This window comes from Eucalyptus grandis, chromosome 9 (genome assembly GCF_016545825.1).
Source record: "Eucalyptus grandis isolate ANBG69807.140 chromosome 9, ASM1654582v1, whole genome shotgun sequence".
Taxonomy (NCBI): Eukaryota; Viridiplantae; Streptophyta; class Magnoliopsida; order Myrtales; family Myrtaceae; genus Eucalyptus; species Eucalyptus grandis.
This window is the reverse complement of record NC_052620.1, coordinates 4,656,051-4,672,245: the sequence shown is the minus strand read 5'-3', so window position 1 is coordinate 4,672,245 and position 16,195 is coordinate 4,656,051. Positions and strand designations below refer to the sequence as shown.

Genomic DNA, 16,195 nt, shown 5'->3' with positions numbered 1-16,195 from the left:
CATATCATTGTTGCCGTCATTGTCGCTATCTTTCTCATAGAAGTTGGAATGTAATGACCATTTATGGTGAAACTAGACAAGCAGTGATGGCCAACATGTGGCAGAGCCATGGTGCCTCAATTGGGGTCATGTGACCCCGATAACCAGGGCCACGCAACTTTTGTACGGTACACTTGCGCAAGGTTGTCCAACCACCATGAAGGGCAAAAGCATAATGCATTGTAGCTTTTTGTTCTTTTTTTTACTAAAACCTGGTAAACAATTTTATGATTATCGATAATTACTAAATATAATTTGGCAAAGTTGTTTTAGAACAAGAACTCCATATATTAAATGCCAAAGGCTAATTGCTTTCCCTTAAATCACTTTTAACTCAATTTCCTTTTGTCAATGCAAAGCAAAGTCAAAGAACTTATAAACATATTCAAAGGAATTATTCCGAATCCACACTCCATGTGAAAAATCCCTTTTCTCGTGATGCCCCATCACCTCCCATCCCCATTCTGGTCGAGGCTATCTGACCTCACGCACGGGGGAAATTTCCCGACCGCCTCATTAACCGTTAGATCCAGGCTTGTCGATGTCAACCATTGGATCGTGTGTTTTATCACGTCTGATCTAGAGCCTATTAATGTCGACCGTCAGATCTAAGCATGGCAATTTCATCTCGGTTTTGCTCTCGGTTAGGTAAAGTCAGCTGCTATTTTCCACGTATGAGCCTATTTGATTCAACTTTTGACAAATAACTTTACCTTTTTCCGAGTTTGGGCATTTAGGAAGATAAGAGTGTTTGGATATTCATTTTGGTGTATATTTTGTAAAGTAACTTTGAAGCGAAAATAAAAATAGTGAAGGAGACGCTGATGCCCGGGCGATCTTCTCGAAGCCCCCGCTTGCCACCCACTTCGACTCTAGCGGCCTGGATCAGCTCGTCGAAGAAGTCGGGCCCAAGGCCATTCCATCCAGCTGGAGAGTCAGTGCACGAGTCGAGTGGGTTCGGGTACCCGTCGGAGAGGGCGAAATCGAGGCGGCGGAAGTGGCCTGGCGGCTCAAGCTGCTAGTGGTGGCAGTGTTGGTGATGGTGGAGAGGCGGAGGAGGCAGAGGCGAGAAGGCGGCAAAGGGGCGGACGTGGGGGTTGGCCCTAAAGACAGCAGAAGCTCCAGCAAAGACAGCAGTTCCGGGGAGACCCTCAATCTCAACCTCGACGACAGCAACCTTCACCTGCACTTCACCTCAATGATGAACCAGCAAACCTAGACTATGAGTAGCGATTTTTTTAGGACAAAAGAGAAAAACACGACTATTAATGGAGGCACTATTAGAAAGATAAAAAAAGAAGTCATTAAACCCTTACAATAGCATTTCAAAATTATTGGAAACTTACTTTCGGCTTTCGGCATTTTAAAATGCTAACATTTAATCAAAAAACTGAATCAAACACCCCATATTTTTCCCATCCAAATTCTCTTGAAAAAGTTGAACTAAACAGGATCATGTTCTCTAACTTTGCTTAACGTGTAATGTAATTTTTGAACTTTTAATTTGTTTGTAATGTAGTTCATAAACTTTTAATACATATTTAATATAATCCATAAATTACATGAAAATATTCAAATAATTCTTTTATCAATTCAAGACTATGGACTAAAATAAATTAAAAGTCTAGGGATTATATTGTACATGAGTCAAAATTCATAAATAATATTGATTAAATTAAATGTTTATAAGTCATATTGCACCAAATTCCGACTGGTTTAGATCATTTTCCGCAATATCTTTTTTTTTATTCTTTTGTGTCGGTTACTGTTGTTGTTCTATGATTCGATGCATTTCTGGTGTAATTAATCGCGGTCCACCCGAGAGTAATTGCATCTTCTTCTCTCTCTTTTTTCCCGTCTTTGCTTTTGCCGCTACGCATTAGTGCGTAAATGTGTCGGTTACAAAAAAATTTGGGATAAATGTGTCACGGTTGGTAAAGTTTAGGGTTTTTCACGTTACAAAAAAAAAATTTATAGGGGTAAATGTGTCACTTTGGGCAAGATTCAGATTTTTCGTGGCTTTTTTTCCTTTTAGTTTTCGTGTCGATTACTGTTGTTGTTCTATTTTTTTTTTTTTCAGTCCTACTTTACTTCTACACTACAGTCATTCTCAGACTTTTACCCTGCCTTTTACAGGGCATGAGAGTGAAATTCACTCCTAAAACTTAGGCGTCTCCATCCCATTCCCCTTGAGAAGGTGGGATTTGAACCCCCACCTCCTCCGACCTCTTTTGTTTTTTTTTTTTTTTTTTTTAACCTCCAGGAAGCCCCGTACCCGTCGATCGAGATAAACCCCAGGCCCCCACCACCGCTGACCAGGCCCACCGGGCAAATTCCGCGTAAATGCGTCCCGCGAGTCTCGAACTCTTCCCCCTGGCGTTTGGGGTACCAAGCCTTAACCACTTGGGCCACCGCGGGCGGTGGTACAATGGTTACTTTTGTTGTTCTACGATTCTATGCTTTTTTGGTGTAATTAATCGCGGTCCACCCGAGAGGAATAAGCATCTTCTTCTTTTTCCCACTCTCTCGTGCGGGTACAAAGAGGAGAGAGAGAGATATAACGCATCCCCCAGGCTCAGAACAACCCAGGAAGAAAAAGAGAGAATCACACGCAGAGAGAGAGAGAGATGGGGGTGACAAAGGAGCAGGTTGAATCATCGCTGACTTCAAAGCTGAAACCTTCGCATCTTGTGAGTGTTGTTGTCTCCTTTTCTTATTGCTTTCGTTTCTCGTATGCCCGAATTTCAGCAGTAATCTGCCTCAAATTTGGTTCTGGAGATCACCCGGTTTTCTGTTTTCTTCTGGGGTGGGTCATTTTTTTCCCGTCTTTGCTTCTGCCGCTACGTATTAGTGCGAATACGGTGTTGTAGCCCGCGGTTTCTGTCTTGAAACAGGTATAAAGTTCGAATTTTTACTGATTCTTCCAAGTCCTGTACGAGATGAAGATACAGCTTCGTTTGGATGATGATGTAATCGTTGGGAATTTTGTCCCGTCCGGGGTGAAATTGTGGCTATAATTCCTAGTCAGAGATGGGTTTTATGTGGGGTTTTCTGTAGGAGGGAAAGAGGCCATAAAGGTCCGATCTTTACCCAGTTTCGCTGCGATGAGTATTGACTCTATTGGTGTGGAGGCACCCATGAGGGTCAGGTTTCAGTGTTGGAACCAAGGGTATGGGAAGAACATGTGGTCTGTAGGACTGTGCTTCAAACTGAATTGAGTGAAATATAGTTTCATGATAGCAGGAGGGAAGTCTTTTCCTAGTAGAAAGGAAACCTTTTTGTTGGCCTGCAGGCTAACAAATGAAAGAGGAGATGAATCTTTCAGAATGGCATGGTCTTAAATGTCGATTTGACAAATGAAGAGGTTTGGCGAGTGATATGTGATCTATTATAGAATGCTATTCGGACTAGCTGCCAACATAAATCACTGGTTAGTTGAATGGCATTTGAAATAGGTAACAATGAAATTCTGCCACTTTGGTCGATTTAGTGATTAGTCTCTTACAGAAATATCATGGTTGACTTGTTATGCATATACAGGAGAGTTGCACGAAGGTGCTGGGAACTTCCTATGTTGGTTAAGATTGTCCCTGTTAGAATGCAGAGAAAATATCATTCTAGCTTTACTTTGAAGCTTCCTTACACAGATCAAAGTGATCTAAATTGAAGATGTTTATGTATGGAACACATGACATAGTTCTAGATTAGCATTTGAGAATACCTGCATTTCTCCTAAATTTCCCCACTCGAACTTCTCACAAATTTAGTTATATTTCATCTTGTTTGTTTCTTCAAATGTGACCACCTCCTTTTATTTAATTGCCTTCTCATGATGGAGATGCAAGATTTACATACCTTTTTCCTTTTTTCAATTGTCCAGGGGGTCGATGTAATTCTTTTAACGTGGATAGCGTTTCATTTTTCAACTGTTGTGGGATGTTTTCAATATGATTTCTTAGGTCCTTTGGGTTTAAGATATTTACATACCTTGGACTAGCTCATGACCAAGATACTTTGAGGTGCTCTGGGAGCATGGCATTCTTATCAACCAAGCCACTCATCGTGTGCTAAGTGCATAAAAGTTTCTCATCACCAGTACAAAATATCTAGTACAAAATACCATGACTAATGTTTTTTTTATTTCCTTTCAATGCATTTGATGGCCTTTGAGGAGAGGACTTTTAGCTAAAGGCATGATTGGAGCTGCTTTGAGAAATGACAATTTTTTTTTTATGGTCGAAGAGAACTGACAATTAGCTAAAGGCATGATTGGACCTTCTACATACTGTACAATTGAATTGCTGTGTATTTTAACAATCATACAGTACGTAGAAGGTTTATGAACATTGACATCTTGGAGTTTGATCTCACTAGCTCACGGTGCTTTTAATTTGTAACTTTATATGCTAGAGTTTTAGTACTTACCAGAATTCTCTCCTTCTTGCAGGAAGTGACTGACACATCTGGAGGGTAATCATTTCATTTGACAACAAGTTATTTGTTGATATTTTGATCCCGTTTCTTGCCTTCTGCAAATTTTACTTTGCTTTCATCCTGAATGGTTCTCATGCTGTTATCAGGTGCGGTGCCAGTTTTGTGGTAGAGATTGTGTCTGAGCAATTCGAAGGGAAGAGGCTGCTGGAGAGGCACCGGCTGGTGAATGCTGCACTTGAGGAGGAGATGAAAGAGATACATGCTCTTTCTATCAAGAAAGCCATTACGCCAGAGCAGTGGAAGCAACAGCAGGAATCTGTGGAACCCAAGTCCGAAGCTTAGAGTTTGCTTCAAAATGGTTCCAGGATGCACTCATAGTATGAAATAAATCTGAGTTGCCATGTATTTGGATAGCAACACACTTATCCACCTGTGATTAAATACTCCGGTACTCTGGGTCGTGAATGTTTGAGCTTCACATCTTTGACTAAACTGACCGCAACCACAAAGGCATGACCTCATTTTATTAAGAATTATCTCTCACTCTCTCTTTCTCTGAACTTAGATGGTGTTAATACATGATGACTGATTAATGAGGAGATACTCAATGTTTTGGTTGAATTCGACAAGAGGATCAAAACACCGTGGTGTCTGGCTCTAAATTTAGAAGATCACGGCTGCTACTATCCAGTGGTTTGAGTTTTGGTTTGTCCTCGATCTACACTTGAATCTTTGGTTTAAGTGCTTTGCACTTATTTGGTTGCTTCAACTGGTACCTGTGTATGGCAGTGAACTCTCCTTATTATGTCTTTTAGAATTCCCTCTTGACTTCAGCGAGTGAAGTGAATGAAATCCAATCGATATGAGCAAAATCAGTTAAAAAGTTATGATGGTAATCCCTCAAAATTAGCATAGCAATGGAACTGTCAAAGAATAAAATTTGTACAGCCCATCGCTCGACTGATCTAAGACAAAGCTGATGCTTAGGCGAGGCAGTCTCAACTTTCTCTAATTGAAAACATAGTATAGCTCAAATGAGTGAAGTCCAATTGGTAACTTCTTTAGAACAAACATTAGCAACTTTTTGTAGACAAGCTTGTTTCTTCATTTTGTGCTTTTACATCTGCTTAGTGTGCTTATTACACATCTATGTCAAAAATTTTATTGTCCAACCCAGCCACAGATTAAAATGTTGTACCTCCAACTTTCTTCTGGAACAAGTAACATGGGGATGCCCATTCCAAGAAATTTCACACCTTAAATTATTTCCACGTACTTTCGGCTGAAATCTTAAGAATTGAACGAAAAACAAAAACCATGGTAAAGTGATGGCATTCAATTTATTTTCTAGAACCAACGCAAAGGATATAATTTTCTTTAGAATAATGAAGGTCAAACGCAACTACAAAGAATTCTGGTAAAAATCTAAAAAATTTGTGCAGAGAACAACAAGAACAATTGGGAATTGAGCTTCTGATGATACTCATGTCTCCTCTTTTGATCTTTCCAGTATGAAGACATTGCCTTTATCATCCCTTCCAATCCTCATCGTGTCATCAACATATCTGTGGCGCTTCAGTCAAGGAACTAAAGCCTCCTTGAGCTCAGAGTTTACTGTATCAAGCATATATATACCCTAACATAGAACTTATCTCAAAGGATACGTAATCTCAAGCCACCCCTCAGGATTGAAGATGCCCAGCAGGAGATCATAGTTTTGTCGAAACACATTCATCAACTGTTGTTAATTCAAATAGAGGAAGCATCAACAACATCAGATTTCAACTGTAGAATAGCAGGCAATATGTCCAACAAAGAGTCATTTAAATTCAAAGGCGTTTCATGATTCTGGTTTCCAACACTACGGAAAAAAATGAGGGGCAGATACCAACATACCTGATCAGGAGTGATAGTTGATTTATCATAAGTAATGTCAACCCTCTGCAAAAGTAAAAATTGTCTAAATATCTCAGAACGATATATTAGCAGCAAATCATGAAGCAAAGGAGCAAGACACGAGAGTAGTGACAGAGGTTTAACTGATTCAGATGCCACCCTGAAGGATGCCTCGATCGTCAACTGCCCGTTCAACATGTTCAAGCCCCTCGCATTGAACTTGATCACATTGACTGCTTTGCCCTCCAATTTCGGATCACCAAATGTTGAAACTTAGTGAAAGCAAACAAAATCACCAAAACATCATGAACAACACATGATTGTGAGGCAGTACTTTACTGCTAGTGAAATGAAAATGGTGGACGTTGAGCAACATTCCCCAATGAAGAATAGACTATCTGAAATTCTATCAAAAGACCATCCCTCAATGTTTTATTTTCTTCAAAGTATAGTCCATTTGCTTCTGTTTTATACTAATCCAAGCTACAAGGATTGTGCAAAAAGCTGATTTTTCTGATTTCATTCAGCCTGAGAAAGCCGAATCAATTTTTTTCCCTAGAGGATATTTTTTAGCAGCAATTGCTTCCGAGAAGTGCCATGACCAACTTTATTTTATAAGTTTTTAAGAGCTCCTCTTGTATGCAGTTGCATCTCTGTGGCATTGATGGTATTATTTTTCACAGATCAAGCGAAAAGAATTTCTACAAGGAAATAGCTTAAGCTTCATATAAATTGATAGTCTCTTTACCTGAGCAACAAATATATTCTGAAGAAAGTCTCCCAAATTTATGAAATCTCGCAGTCCTAGCTTTGTCCTCTTTGAACCGAGAATCGTAATGGTGCTGTATACAAGCTTCCAGCATCCACCAACCTTCACATTTCAAAAAGGGAGTAGTGTCAATACTTGAGTAAATAAGCTGTGCAAAAACTAAGATAAATTACCTCCAAAGGCTTTACCTTGCCTAAATTCGCTGTTGGATTTGGAGTTGGATTTTGAGACTCAAGCTGCCTAACAAGACCTTCGATCTCAGACTTCTTAGCAGATGGTACACCAAAAATCCCTCTATTTAATCCTATATTTTCGAAGGTCAACAGAGTAATTTTCAGTACAAACTTTATAAGCGAAGCGGAATAGCACAAACCGGTAAATATGCCAGTAGGCTTGTACCATCAAGAGCCTGGTAAAGGCAAGCTTTGATCTGGTCTACTCTACCGTACTCTGTTCCATAAACCAATTCGTTCGCTACACCCTCATCATCCCCAACTAGGCCAGAACTTCCTTTTGCAACTTTGGCCATGTGAGTAGGTTGTAACCGTCTATGTTCAGGATTTGCTCCAATTCCTGTGCTACACATGATGAAAATTGGCTCAGTTTAAGTCAATTACCATCATGTTCCAATCCAGCAAGCGCTTCAAACTCCAAGCACTAGTTCAGCATATTCAGTACAATTGCAGACTCGGTTCAATACTATCACACATCCATCCACAACAGATTTCGACATATTATCCCATGAGGCTAGTGCATAAAACAAGCAAGCATTTGCTGACATGAACTTGACTTCTGCAAACTCCACTTTAGCCAATAATAGTTCAGTGAGCCTGACTGCCTGAGTAGCTTTTGACTGGCCTGACACACTAGCCCTCGGATGGAGACACCAGCTCATACATTTTGCCAGCAAATAAATGCACATTTGGGAGAAAGCATAAATATCATTACCATACATTAGAGCATCTCTAGTAATCGTACCAAGAACTAACAAGCATTACAACAGAATAGGGCATATAGAAAAACAAAACCACAAGCACAAAGGGTGGGTGTTAAGATCCTGACTAAAAAAATTGAGATCCTCACCCATGTGCACAGTTTCAAAATTCATCAGTAAGGTTCAACTTTTTAACCATTAAACTGTCCTTTAGTCCAACAACTATAATTTGCAAAGTACTTTCTTTCTCCTAAAACAACCAACTCAAAAGCGTGCTTTCCATTTTGCATTCATCTCCACAAATTTCTGTTTAAAATAACTTACAATGTTGGTTTCCATCACCCATCAACCTAAAAGCTCCCAAAGAAATAAAGAAAAGACTCCTGGAAACAGAAACAAGACCCCCAAATGATATCTTTTCCTTAAATACCTTCTAATTACCCTGTTTCAAAGAAACAAAAAAAGTCACGATACTCAATCTCTAGACTTGCCCATGCGACCCTGCAAAATGACCTCCTGAATATTTTTATACGTCTACTAATTGTATATTGCAATTAAGGAGAAGTTATTGTCTTAATTATCACCTGCTTCCACGTCTTTCTATTTCTTCCACAGTATCTTCTAGCCAAATTCTCCAGAATAGTAGGCAAAATAGCTCAAAAGATTAATTTTGGCGGAATTAAAAGAGCAGATGATAGTTTCCAACAGAATTCACACCTCATAAACTTTGTTCAGCCATACTAAATCTTGTCATATTTAGATTAATTTTGCTAGGACATCCTAAAACAATGTATGAGTGCGCCAGCAGGTTTGTGCCTTCTGGAAACTGCTATCAAGACAATTTCAGTATAACCCACATTCATCAATGATGCATTCCGCAGAAACCAAACGACTCAATATTTGTAATATCTCGACTTTTTTTTTTTTTTACTAAGATTTGTTGAAGATGGACCAAATCTTTCTAATCCGTTTCATTAACATATCAGTTTCTTTTAGTGATCTTCCAAGGAATTGTGCTTTTCAATACTTACTTCAGTCTTAATATCTTCTCTTGATTCCGAATAATGATAATCAGGATCCATTTAGTAAAACAATAGAGAAAGCACCAGAGATCTCCTACAGAAGCAGCATGGACAAGAAGGAGAGACACATATAGGATCAAACTTGAGCACAGATTTCAGTAGATGATAGATGCAGTGACACCTGATTGTACAAACTGCTGGCAGTCAAACACCAATATGTGCACAAAATGAGCGCAGTGAAGATGAGAACGCTTCGCTGGACATGTGGGCATTCAGGAAATGATACGATGTTAATAGAGAACGTGGCGTTGACCCAGTCTAGTATGCAAAATGCACAGATCGAACGAAGGCCAGCGGATGCTCCGATCCAAGTATCCAACTCTACGATGGATATGCACATCAAAACTGAAAAGGAGTAGAAAAACGTAGAGCGATGACGAAAGGAAGTAGCCCTGCTTCTTGGGAAGACACTTTGTGATTGTTTGTTTTGACCGATGCTCTCTATGAATTTCAACTCAAGGTGGGCAAACGCAAACTGGACATCACACCTCGAACTAGCATATCATATCATAACAACCAGCATTAGATAAACTAAGTGGGATGAGCCCATAAATCAAGAAAAGAAGAAGTACATGACACAAGTAAGTTCTTGTTACCCAATCAAATGATTGTTGAGAACACCTTCTCCAACCTGTGCTCCTGAAGCACCAAAAAAAAAAAAGAAAAAAAGAAGAAAAGATCTACCCAGCATGAAACCAACCCATATAAGAAGAACCCATTTTCAATCAATGAGCAAGATATGAAATGGGCACGAAATGAAATCAAGAAGCAGCCCAAAAAAGAACTGGGTTTTTACCAGCGGAAGCCACGAGGGTGCAAGAGAGAGGGACCGAAGTTGGGAGAGCGAAAGGCCTGGACTTTGAACTGCTCGTGGCGGAGTTCTTGATGGCGAACCCGCCCAGTCCGAAAGTCACCGCATTTGCAGCCATCTCTCGCTGAGAGAGATTGAGAGAGAGAGAGAGAGAGAGAGAGGCAGGGACTCTTCTCATGGGCTGATAGTGGTTCTTGTTTTTGTGGTGGAAAGTGGCGCTCTCTTGCCGCCTCTGTTTTTTGGACTTTTCTCTGTTTCGATTTTAAAAATCCCATTACACTCGGAATCTTTCCGCATTTCAATTCATTTTCCTGCTGTTTTCTCTTAAAAGGTAATATATATATATTCACAAACAAAAATGTTGAGAGACAACAGAATTTCGGTGCAAAATAATTGTCATGGTATTTACTATTGAAAGTAGCGTTAAAATCACAAAAAATTCAAATTTTCATTAAATTTATTTCAAATTAATATTTTGATTATAAAATTCCAAACCGATACATTTCTAATAAATTTACCATTCTTTAATTTTCATTAAATTAAATTAATGTCATGAAAAACAACAAATTGATACATCTAAAAATCTAAATCGATATATACGTTAGTTGTAACGGGTCATTTACCTCAGTAATTTGACAATAAAATTTAAAAGAAATAAACAACAAGTAAATTCCTTACAAACATATCAATTTGGAGTTTTTTAATTTAAAATAAATTCATCATAAATATATTAGTTTAAGATATTTCATGATGTATCCGCCATTGCAAGAACAATCCTCCAAATTTTAGCAATCATTAAGCCTTTGATTGTTTTGCAACCAAAAAAAAAAAAATATATATCTATTTGTTTTTTTTTTTTTTTTTTTTTTTTTGAAAATTAAAAATGAATAATTTGAAAAATATTGTTAAAAATGATCAACTTGAAAATATTGTTAAAAATGATCAATAAATGTAAAATGCTTTTGTTGTCCACAAAAATAATTAAATATAAATCATCATCAATAATATAGATTTTTAGTAGTTATATTTCAAACAATATGAGCAATCTCTATTTTAAAAATATATTTTTCATATCTTTCTTTTTCGCGAAACAGACAAAGCCATTCCTCCCATGTACATTGAACCCATCATCAGTATATGACCACGACCTAAATGATACTTGTTGCCAGCCCTAGCAAACTACGAGCGAATTGAACGAGTACTAGAAAAGAAAACCAAATATTTTGTTCACCTGAAAAAAAATCCACAGCCAGTCTCAGACTCGCATATTTGCTGATGACTGGATCAGTGGAAAATTCTCACTTCCCATTTTCAAAAATAAATCAAAATAATAAAAAGAAAAAATACAGTCCTCATAAGAGGAAGCAGATGAAGATTAGTACAGCCCCAGTTTCAGCATTTTTCCTTCATCCATCTGCAAATTTACCAAAAGCTTACATAATCTAGCCTGCAAACTTATTAAACAAAAACTAAGGACCCTTTTAATCGCAAACAATTCGCTTAACCATCATGAAGGAGTAGCCACAGCCTCCTTTTCCTCGGTTAAGAATGGAATGGGTTTTGTCGGGGCAGGCAACCGTCCTATGCTATCGACCTTGTCCATCTGCTTCGGAGGCGGCCTGGCTGGTTTTGGCAACAATCTGCCTTTCTTCTCGAACCACTCCGGTTTAACCAATGCCTGCAAGCCCAACTTGTTGTAGTACACTCTTCTGACGGAACCACCGGCAGCTTCTACTGCTTCTTTCGCCCGAACAGTGACCCTTGACACCTGGAGACACAATCAAAATTGTCACTTTTCTTTCACGGGCATGAAGCATGCGCCATGAGCTTTTGATTATTCAAAGTGTCAAATTGATTGGGATTATCATACTAAGGAAAGACCAGTTAGCATGTTGCTTTCAGAGGCATGAAGCATGCGCTATGAAATTTTCAATTATCCAAAGTGTCAAAAAGATAGGCATTATCATACTAAGGAAAGGTCAGTTAGCATGTTGCTTTCAGAGGCATGAAGCATGCGCTATGAAATTTTTCATTATCCAAAGTGTCAAAAGATAGGCATTATCATACTAAGGAAACGTCACTTAGCATGCTGTCTTTGGCCTGTGGACCCACAAATAAATTGCAGTAGAACAATCCTTGAGAAAAGTTGAGCTTTGAGCTTACTCTTTGGCAACACAATATATGAGCTATGCACTTAAGTGTACATGGCCAAATTAAGTACTTAACAAGAAAGCTAATTTACAAGAGGAAATGAACATAGTAAGCATCAATAGAAAATAAGTTCTTCCAGGAAAGGTGACTTGCACCAGCATGTCAATGAAGAACCTCATGAGGAAGGTAAATAAATGTCAGACAAAGAAGGAAGTTATATCTGTTACCTATGAAAAAGGAATCAACTAACCAAAATATCACAATGACTTTACTTATGCAAATTTTCAAAACTAAAACTTTTCAAGCCCACAATAAGGAGTCCTTTACCTATCCCAAATCAGAGATCGTGAGTTGCAAGGCCTTGTATCACCCAAGAATTATTTAAATGACCAAGGAACTTGCCTTAGAGAAGTTAAAGATATCTAAAGAGGCTCCGGCAGTTGCCCTCATTGTTAAGGAAAGGTAAACAAGCTGAATTCTCCCTCTGGAGGATCTGTTTTTTAAGGTGCACATTGAGGGCGTTAGGTGAAATAAATCCCACATTAAGGTTGTGTTGTAGTGAGATGTAGTTAAAAAATCATTATTAGCCCTTAACTCATTAGCTTAAACTTTGAGTAAAAGTGAGTCCAATTAAATATATTAGAAGACTCAGAATTGGGTTCCTGCTTTGTGATTTCCCCTATAAAGGTATCAGGCCTCTACTACATCGACCCAACAAATGGTATCGGTGTCTTGTATATATCTCAAGGAAGGAAAATCCCGGACATGGCTCCCTAATCAAGGTGGCAGATGGTGTCCTAGCTAGCCACTAGGCTAGGCTAGGCCAAGGCAATTGAGGTGGAGTATGAAGGGTATATGTTGTCCTTACCGATATCTTGCCAAAATTGGCTGGGCCAAAGTAGAGATTCTCGAGTGATGATAATGTTGGTGTGGAAGGATACCTAGATTAACGGGAAGTAGGCCTAACGCAAGAGGCTCACACATGAGGGGGAAATTAATTAAAGTGCACATATAAGAGAGTTGAGAGAAAGAAATGCCACGTTGGGGATATGGTATACTCAATATATCCTAATTAAATCATAACTCATTTGACTTAGAACAAATGGATCAAGCTATGTATGTCAACTGTCTGAGTTGGGCACCCCACGCAAACACAAATGAATAAAACCTCGTTTTATAATTTATTTTTTCCCCAAGGACTCATTGTTTCCCCCTAGTATAACTCATTTCCCAAGGTTTGACACCTTAAGTTCACTTTCGGAAGAGTTTGTACTCCCATTGGTACATTTCATCTCATCTAACAAAAGGGAACCAAAAGTAAATGAGGACCTTTTCCTTGATTGCATGGCACATAAACCAGGGTCAGCAAGAAAGGAAGAGTTTTAGAAACATAGTTACCTCCAGGTGAATTGGCCACTGTATTTGCTCAGAACCTCGTCCCATCAATCTGACTCCATCCTTAATCTGCTTTCCTATAGCTCCTACATCCTATCACAAGAACAATTGTTACCAATGTGAAGCAATGCCCATTACATACATGGCTGAAATTCAAGTATATGCAATGGCAATACCTTGAGAGTTTTCATCGTAATTAACTCAGAGGAATCAATTTTCCCAGCGTTTATGAGCGCTGCAATTTTTCCCAATCCAACAGGCTGCCATAGTAGGTAGGAAGAAAAAACCAAGCAAAGAGGTCAGGGAGTCAGGAAACAAAACATAAGTGCTCCTAAGAAAAGGCTGAGAAATCAATATAGCTGTCTGAAGCAAAATCACTCAAGAATAGCGCAGATAAAGCATACTCAACAAGTCTCATCATTTAGCACAATCACAACAGTGGATAGTAGAAGAGATGACTACAGTATTCAATTCACTAACATCTGTACAGCGCAATCTAGGGGAAAACATCATAGGAAGGATCAACTAAATCAAAATTTCTTCACCAGCAGACAGCGAATGAGCAACATCTACCCAGCTTCTGCTGTCCCAGACCAACACAATCCAACGGACATGCTAACACCTAATGCTCTCTAGCTCCGAAACCACTTTTACTATCAGTAAGCTGTCCCAGCGCAGTAAACCGGGACCAAACTACTACTCCCAGAAAAATGCTAGATATTCATATGATTCCAGAACTCGAATGTCGGAATTAACTTCTCTCCAATCATTTGGAAGCGACACTCAAATGTACATCCAAAACCAGAAGCAGCACACTCCTCGGTCCTCACAACGACATCCACCCTCCAAGACGTCAACGTCATCCCCCACAATCCACAACCAAAGCGCCCGGCAAGAACTCAGACATATCTACTGCTGCCAACCCATTCCACCACACAACACAGTAGCGACAACATCTCCAAATTTCTCCACAAGAAGAACAAAGTACAAGGCATTTAAGATCAACCCACGAAGCCGAAGCGCACCTGGAAAGTGAGGCTGAAAGGGTTCTTGAAGCCACGCTTCGGCACGCGGCGGCGGAGCGGCGTCTGCCCGCCCTCGAAGCCGAACTTCATGGTCCCCCGCGCCTTCTGCCCCTTGTGGCCCCGCCCCGCGGTCTTCCCCAGCCCGGAGCCGATCCCGCGCCCCTTCCGCTTCTTCTGCTTCTTGGGTTGCTTGTCCCTGAGGTCGTTCAGGCTCAGCAAGCTATAAGCCCTGACCCCGCCCCCGCCGCCGCCGCCGCCGCATTGCCCGCGGCCGGCGAGCGCGGGGCCCGGAAGGAGGTGGAAATGCCGGGCGGGAAGAAGGCACCGGAGCGGCGGCGGCGGCGGCGGCCGGGAGAGGAGGGCGGGTCTGGAGAGGGAAGAGGAGAGAAGGGAGGAGAGCCGCCGGCGGATCATCGTCGCTGGCCGCTTATTTTCTCTGTCATGGAGTTCAAGAATCGGAGGAAGGGAGGGTGGAGTTCAAGTGGCCATTTCTTGGGTTAGGGTTTTGGAAAGTGCAAAAATGGATTTTTTTTTCTTTGTTTTGCCTAAGAAGAAATGTTTTTAATTAAAAAAAAAAACCCATGATATATTTATGCCCAATTACATTTTTATTTTACAAAACGAAAATTCGACTGCTTATGCATTTTAACCGAATATTGGGCAGAATACTCATCGAGAATTAATTTGAGTTACATATGCTAGTTTAAAGATTTTTTGTGAGAGGAAAATTAATTTTTTGTAAATAAGTATTGAGATATTAGTTTGAAATTTTTAATGATACCAACTTTAAGTATATACATTTGCCACATTGGTATTTATTTTCCTTTTGTTGAATTTTTTTTATTGGCTGGCATCAATTCGAAATTATTCCAATAATAAGTTCTCAATATGCAAGGTCATCTCTAAACTTTTAACTTGTTAAGTATGATTTTGACAAAATATCAATTTAATTTTAGGGTCACATAACATCTTTAGTGTAGCAAATCTAATCATGATATTTAGGAAAAAATTTAAATAAGAATATAAAATGTCCTCATTTTTTTCAAATAAGAGTCAAAAATAGATCTTATATTGAATTTTTCATCCAAAAAAAAAAAGATCTTACATTAAATAAATACTTGAAGTTATCATGATTATTTCAAATAAGAACTTGAAATGATCATGATTTTTTCAAATAAGGGTCAAATCTCGTTAATCGCGATTGACTAAATATTTCAACCAATCAAAGAGTATTTTTGTCCAAATACAATTTTAATTTTAAAATTATAATTATTATTTTCTTTTATTTTTTTTTTAACAAGGACTTAGCAACTCCAATCGTCAATCATAGTGAAGGCCTACCTCGATCGCAGGCGAGGTGACTCCTTTTGGGGAATGCATTTGCCAAAATGCAAATACCTTTGATAATGCGAAAATGGCGACAACTCAAAATACCATTTGGTAAATCTTTTAAAGGACTCAAAATCTTTGCCGATGACTAAGAGAGCAAACTCCCAAAGGTACGTCCGTCCTCAAAATGCAACTCATCTATGGCCTACAAGGGTGGGCCTCAAAGGTAAGGCCCCTCAGATCAAGGGCCTAAGGGTGATCTCACCTAGCTCTCTTCGGGCATCATTGGGCGGCCGATCACGAGCGAAGAAAGAAAAATCATAAAAAGAA

At 39.3% G+C, this 16,195-nt stretch overlaps 3 protein-coding genes across 6 annotated transcripts; 1 reads left to right on the top strand and 2 right to left on the bottom strand.

Moving 5' to 3' along the window:
- The first annotated feature begins 2,553 nt into the window (after positions 1-2,553).
- LOC104418155 (protein BOLA2) lies at positions 2,554-5,094 on the top strand. The gene is made up of 3 exons (XM_010029405.3): positions 2,554-2,729; positions 4,487-4,509; positions 4,620-5,094. The coding sequence occupies exons 1-3, from the start codon at positions 2,667-2,669 to the stop codon at positions 4,813-4,815; spliced, it is 282 nt and encodes a 93-aa protein (XP_010027707.1). The 5' UTR covers positions 2,554-2,666; the 3' UTR covers positions 4,816-5,094.
- A 700-nt stretch (positions 5,095-5,794) lies between these two features.
- On the bottom strand, positions 5,795-10,187 carry LOC104418153 (fibrillin-5, chloroplastic). 4 transcript variants are annotated; one of them, XM_039302000.1, is made up of 9 exons: positions 9,951-10,187; positions 9,751-9,793; positions 7,538-7,716; positions 7,327-7,442; positions 7,118-7,240; positions 6,514-6,612; positions 6,370-6,414; positions 6,138-6,211; positions 5,795-6,038 (listed from the first exon to the last, which is right to left on the bottom strand). In XM_039302000.1, the coding sequence occupies exons 1-9, from the start codon at positions 10,141-10,143 to the stop codon at positions 5,957-5,959; spliced, it is 954 nt and encodes a 317-aa protein (XP_039157934.1). In that variant the 5' UTR covers positions 10,144-10,187; the 3' UTR covers positions 5,795-5,956. The 4 variants fall into 4 exon arrangements, with proteins under 4 accessions (XP_039157934.1, XP_039157935.1, XP_010027704.2 ...); XM_039302001.1 differs by having other exon boundaries at positions 7,538-7,711; positions 9,951-10,181; XM_010029402.3 differs by lacking the exon at positions 9,751-9,793 and having other exon boundaries at positions 9,951-10,181.
- A 980-nt stretch (positions 10,188-11,167) lies between these two features.
- On the bottom strand, positions 11,168-15,050 carry LOC104418152 (50S ribosomal protein L15). The gene is made up of 4 exons (XM_010029401.3): positions 14,537-15,050; positions 13,688-13,771; positions 13,515-13,604; positions 11,168-11,733 (listed from the first exon to the last, which is right to left on the bottom strand). Exons 1-4 carry the CDS (start codon positions 14,948-14,950, stop codon positions 11,473-11,475), a joined length of 849 nt encoding a protein of 282 aa, XP_010027703.2. The 5' UTR covers positions 14,951-15,050; the 3' UTR covers positions 11,168-11,472.
- Positions 15,051-16,195: the final 1,145 nt, after the last annotated feature.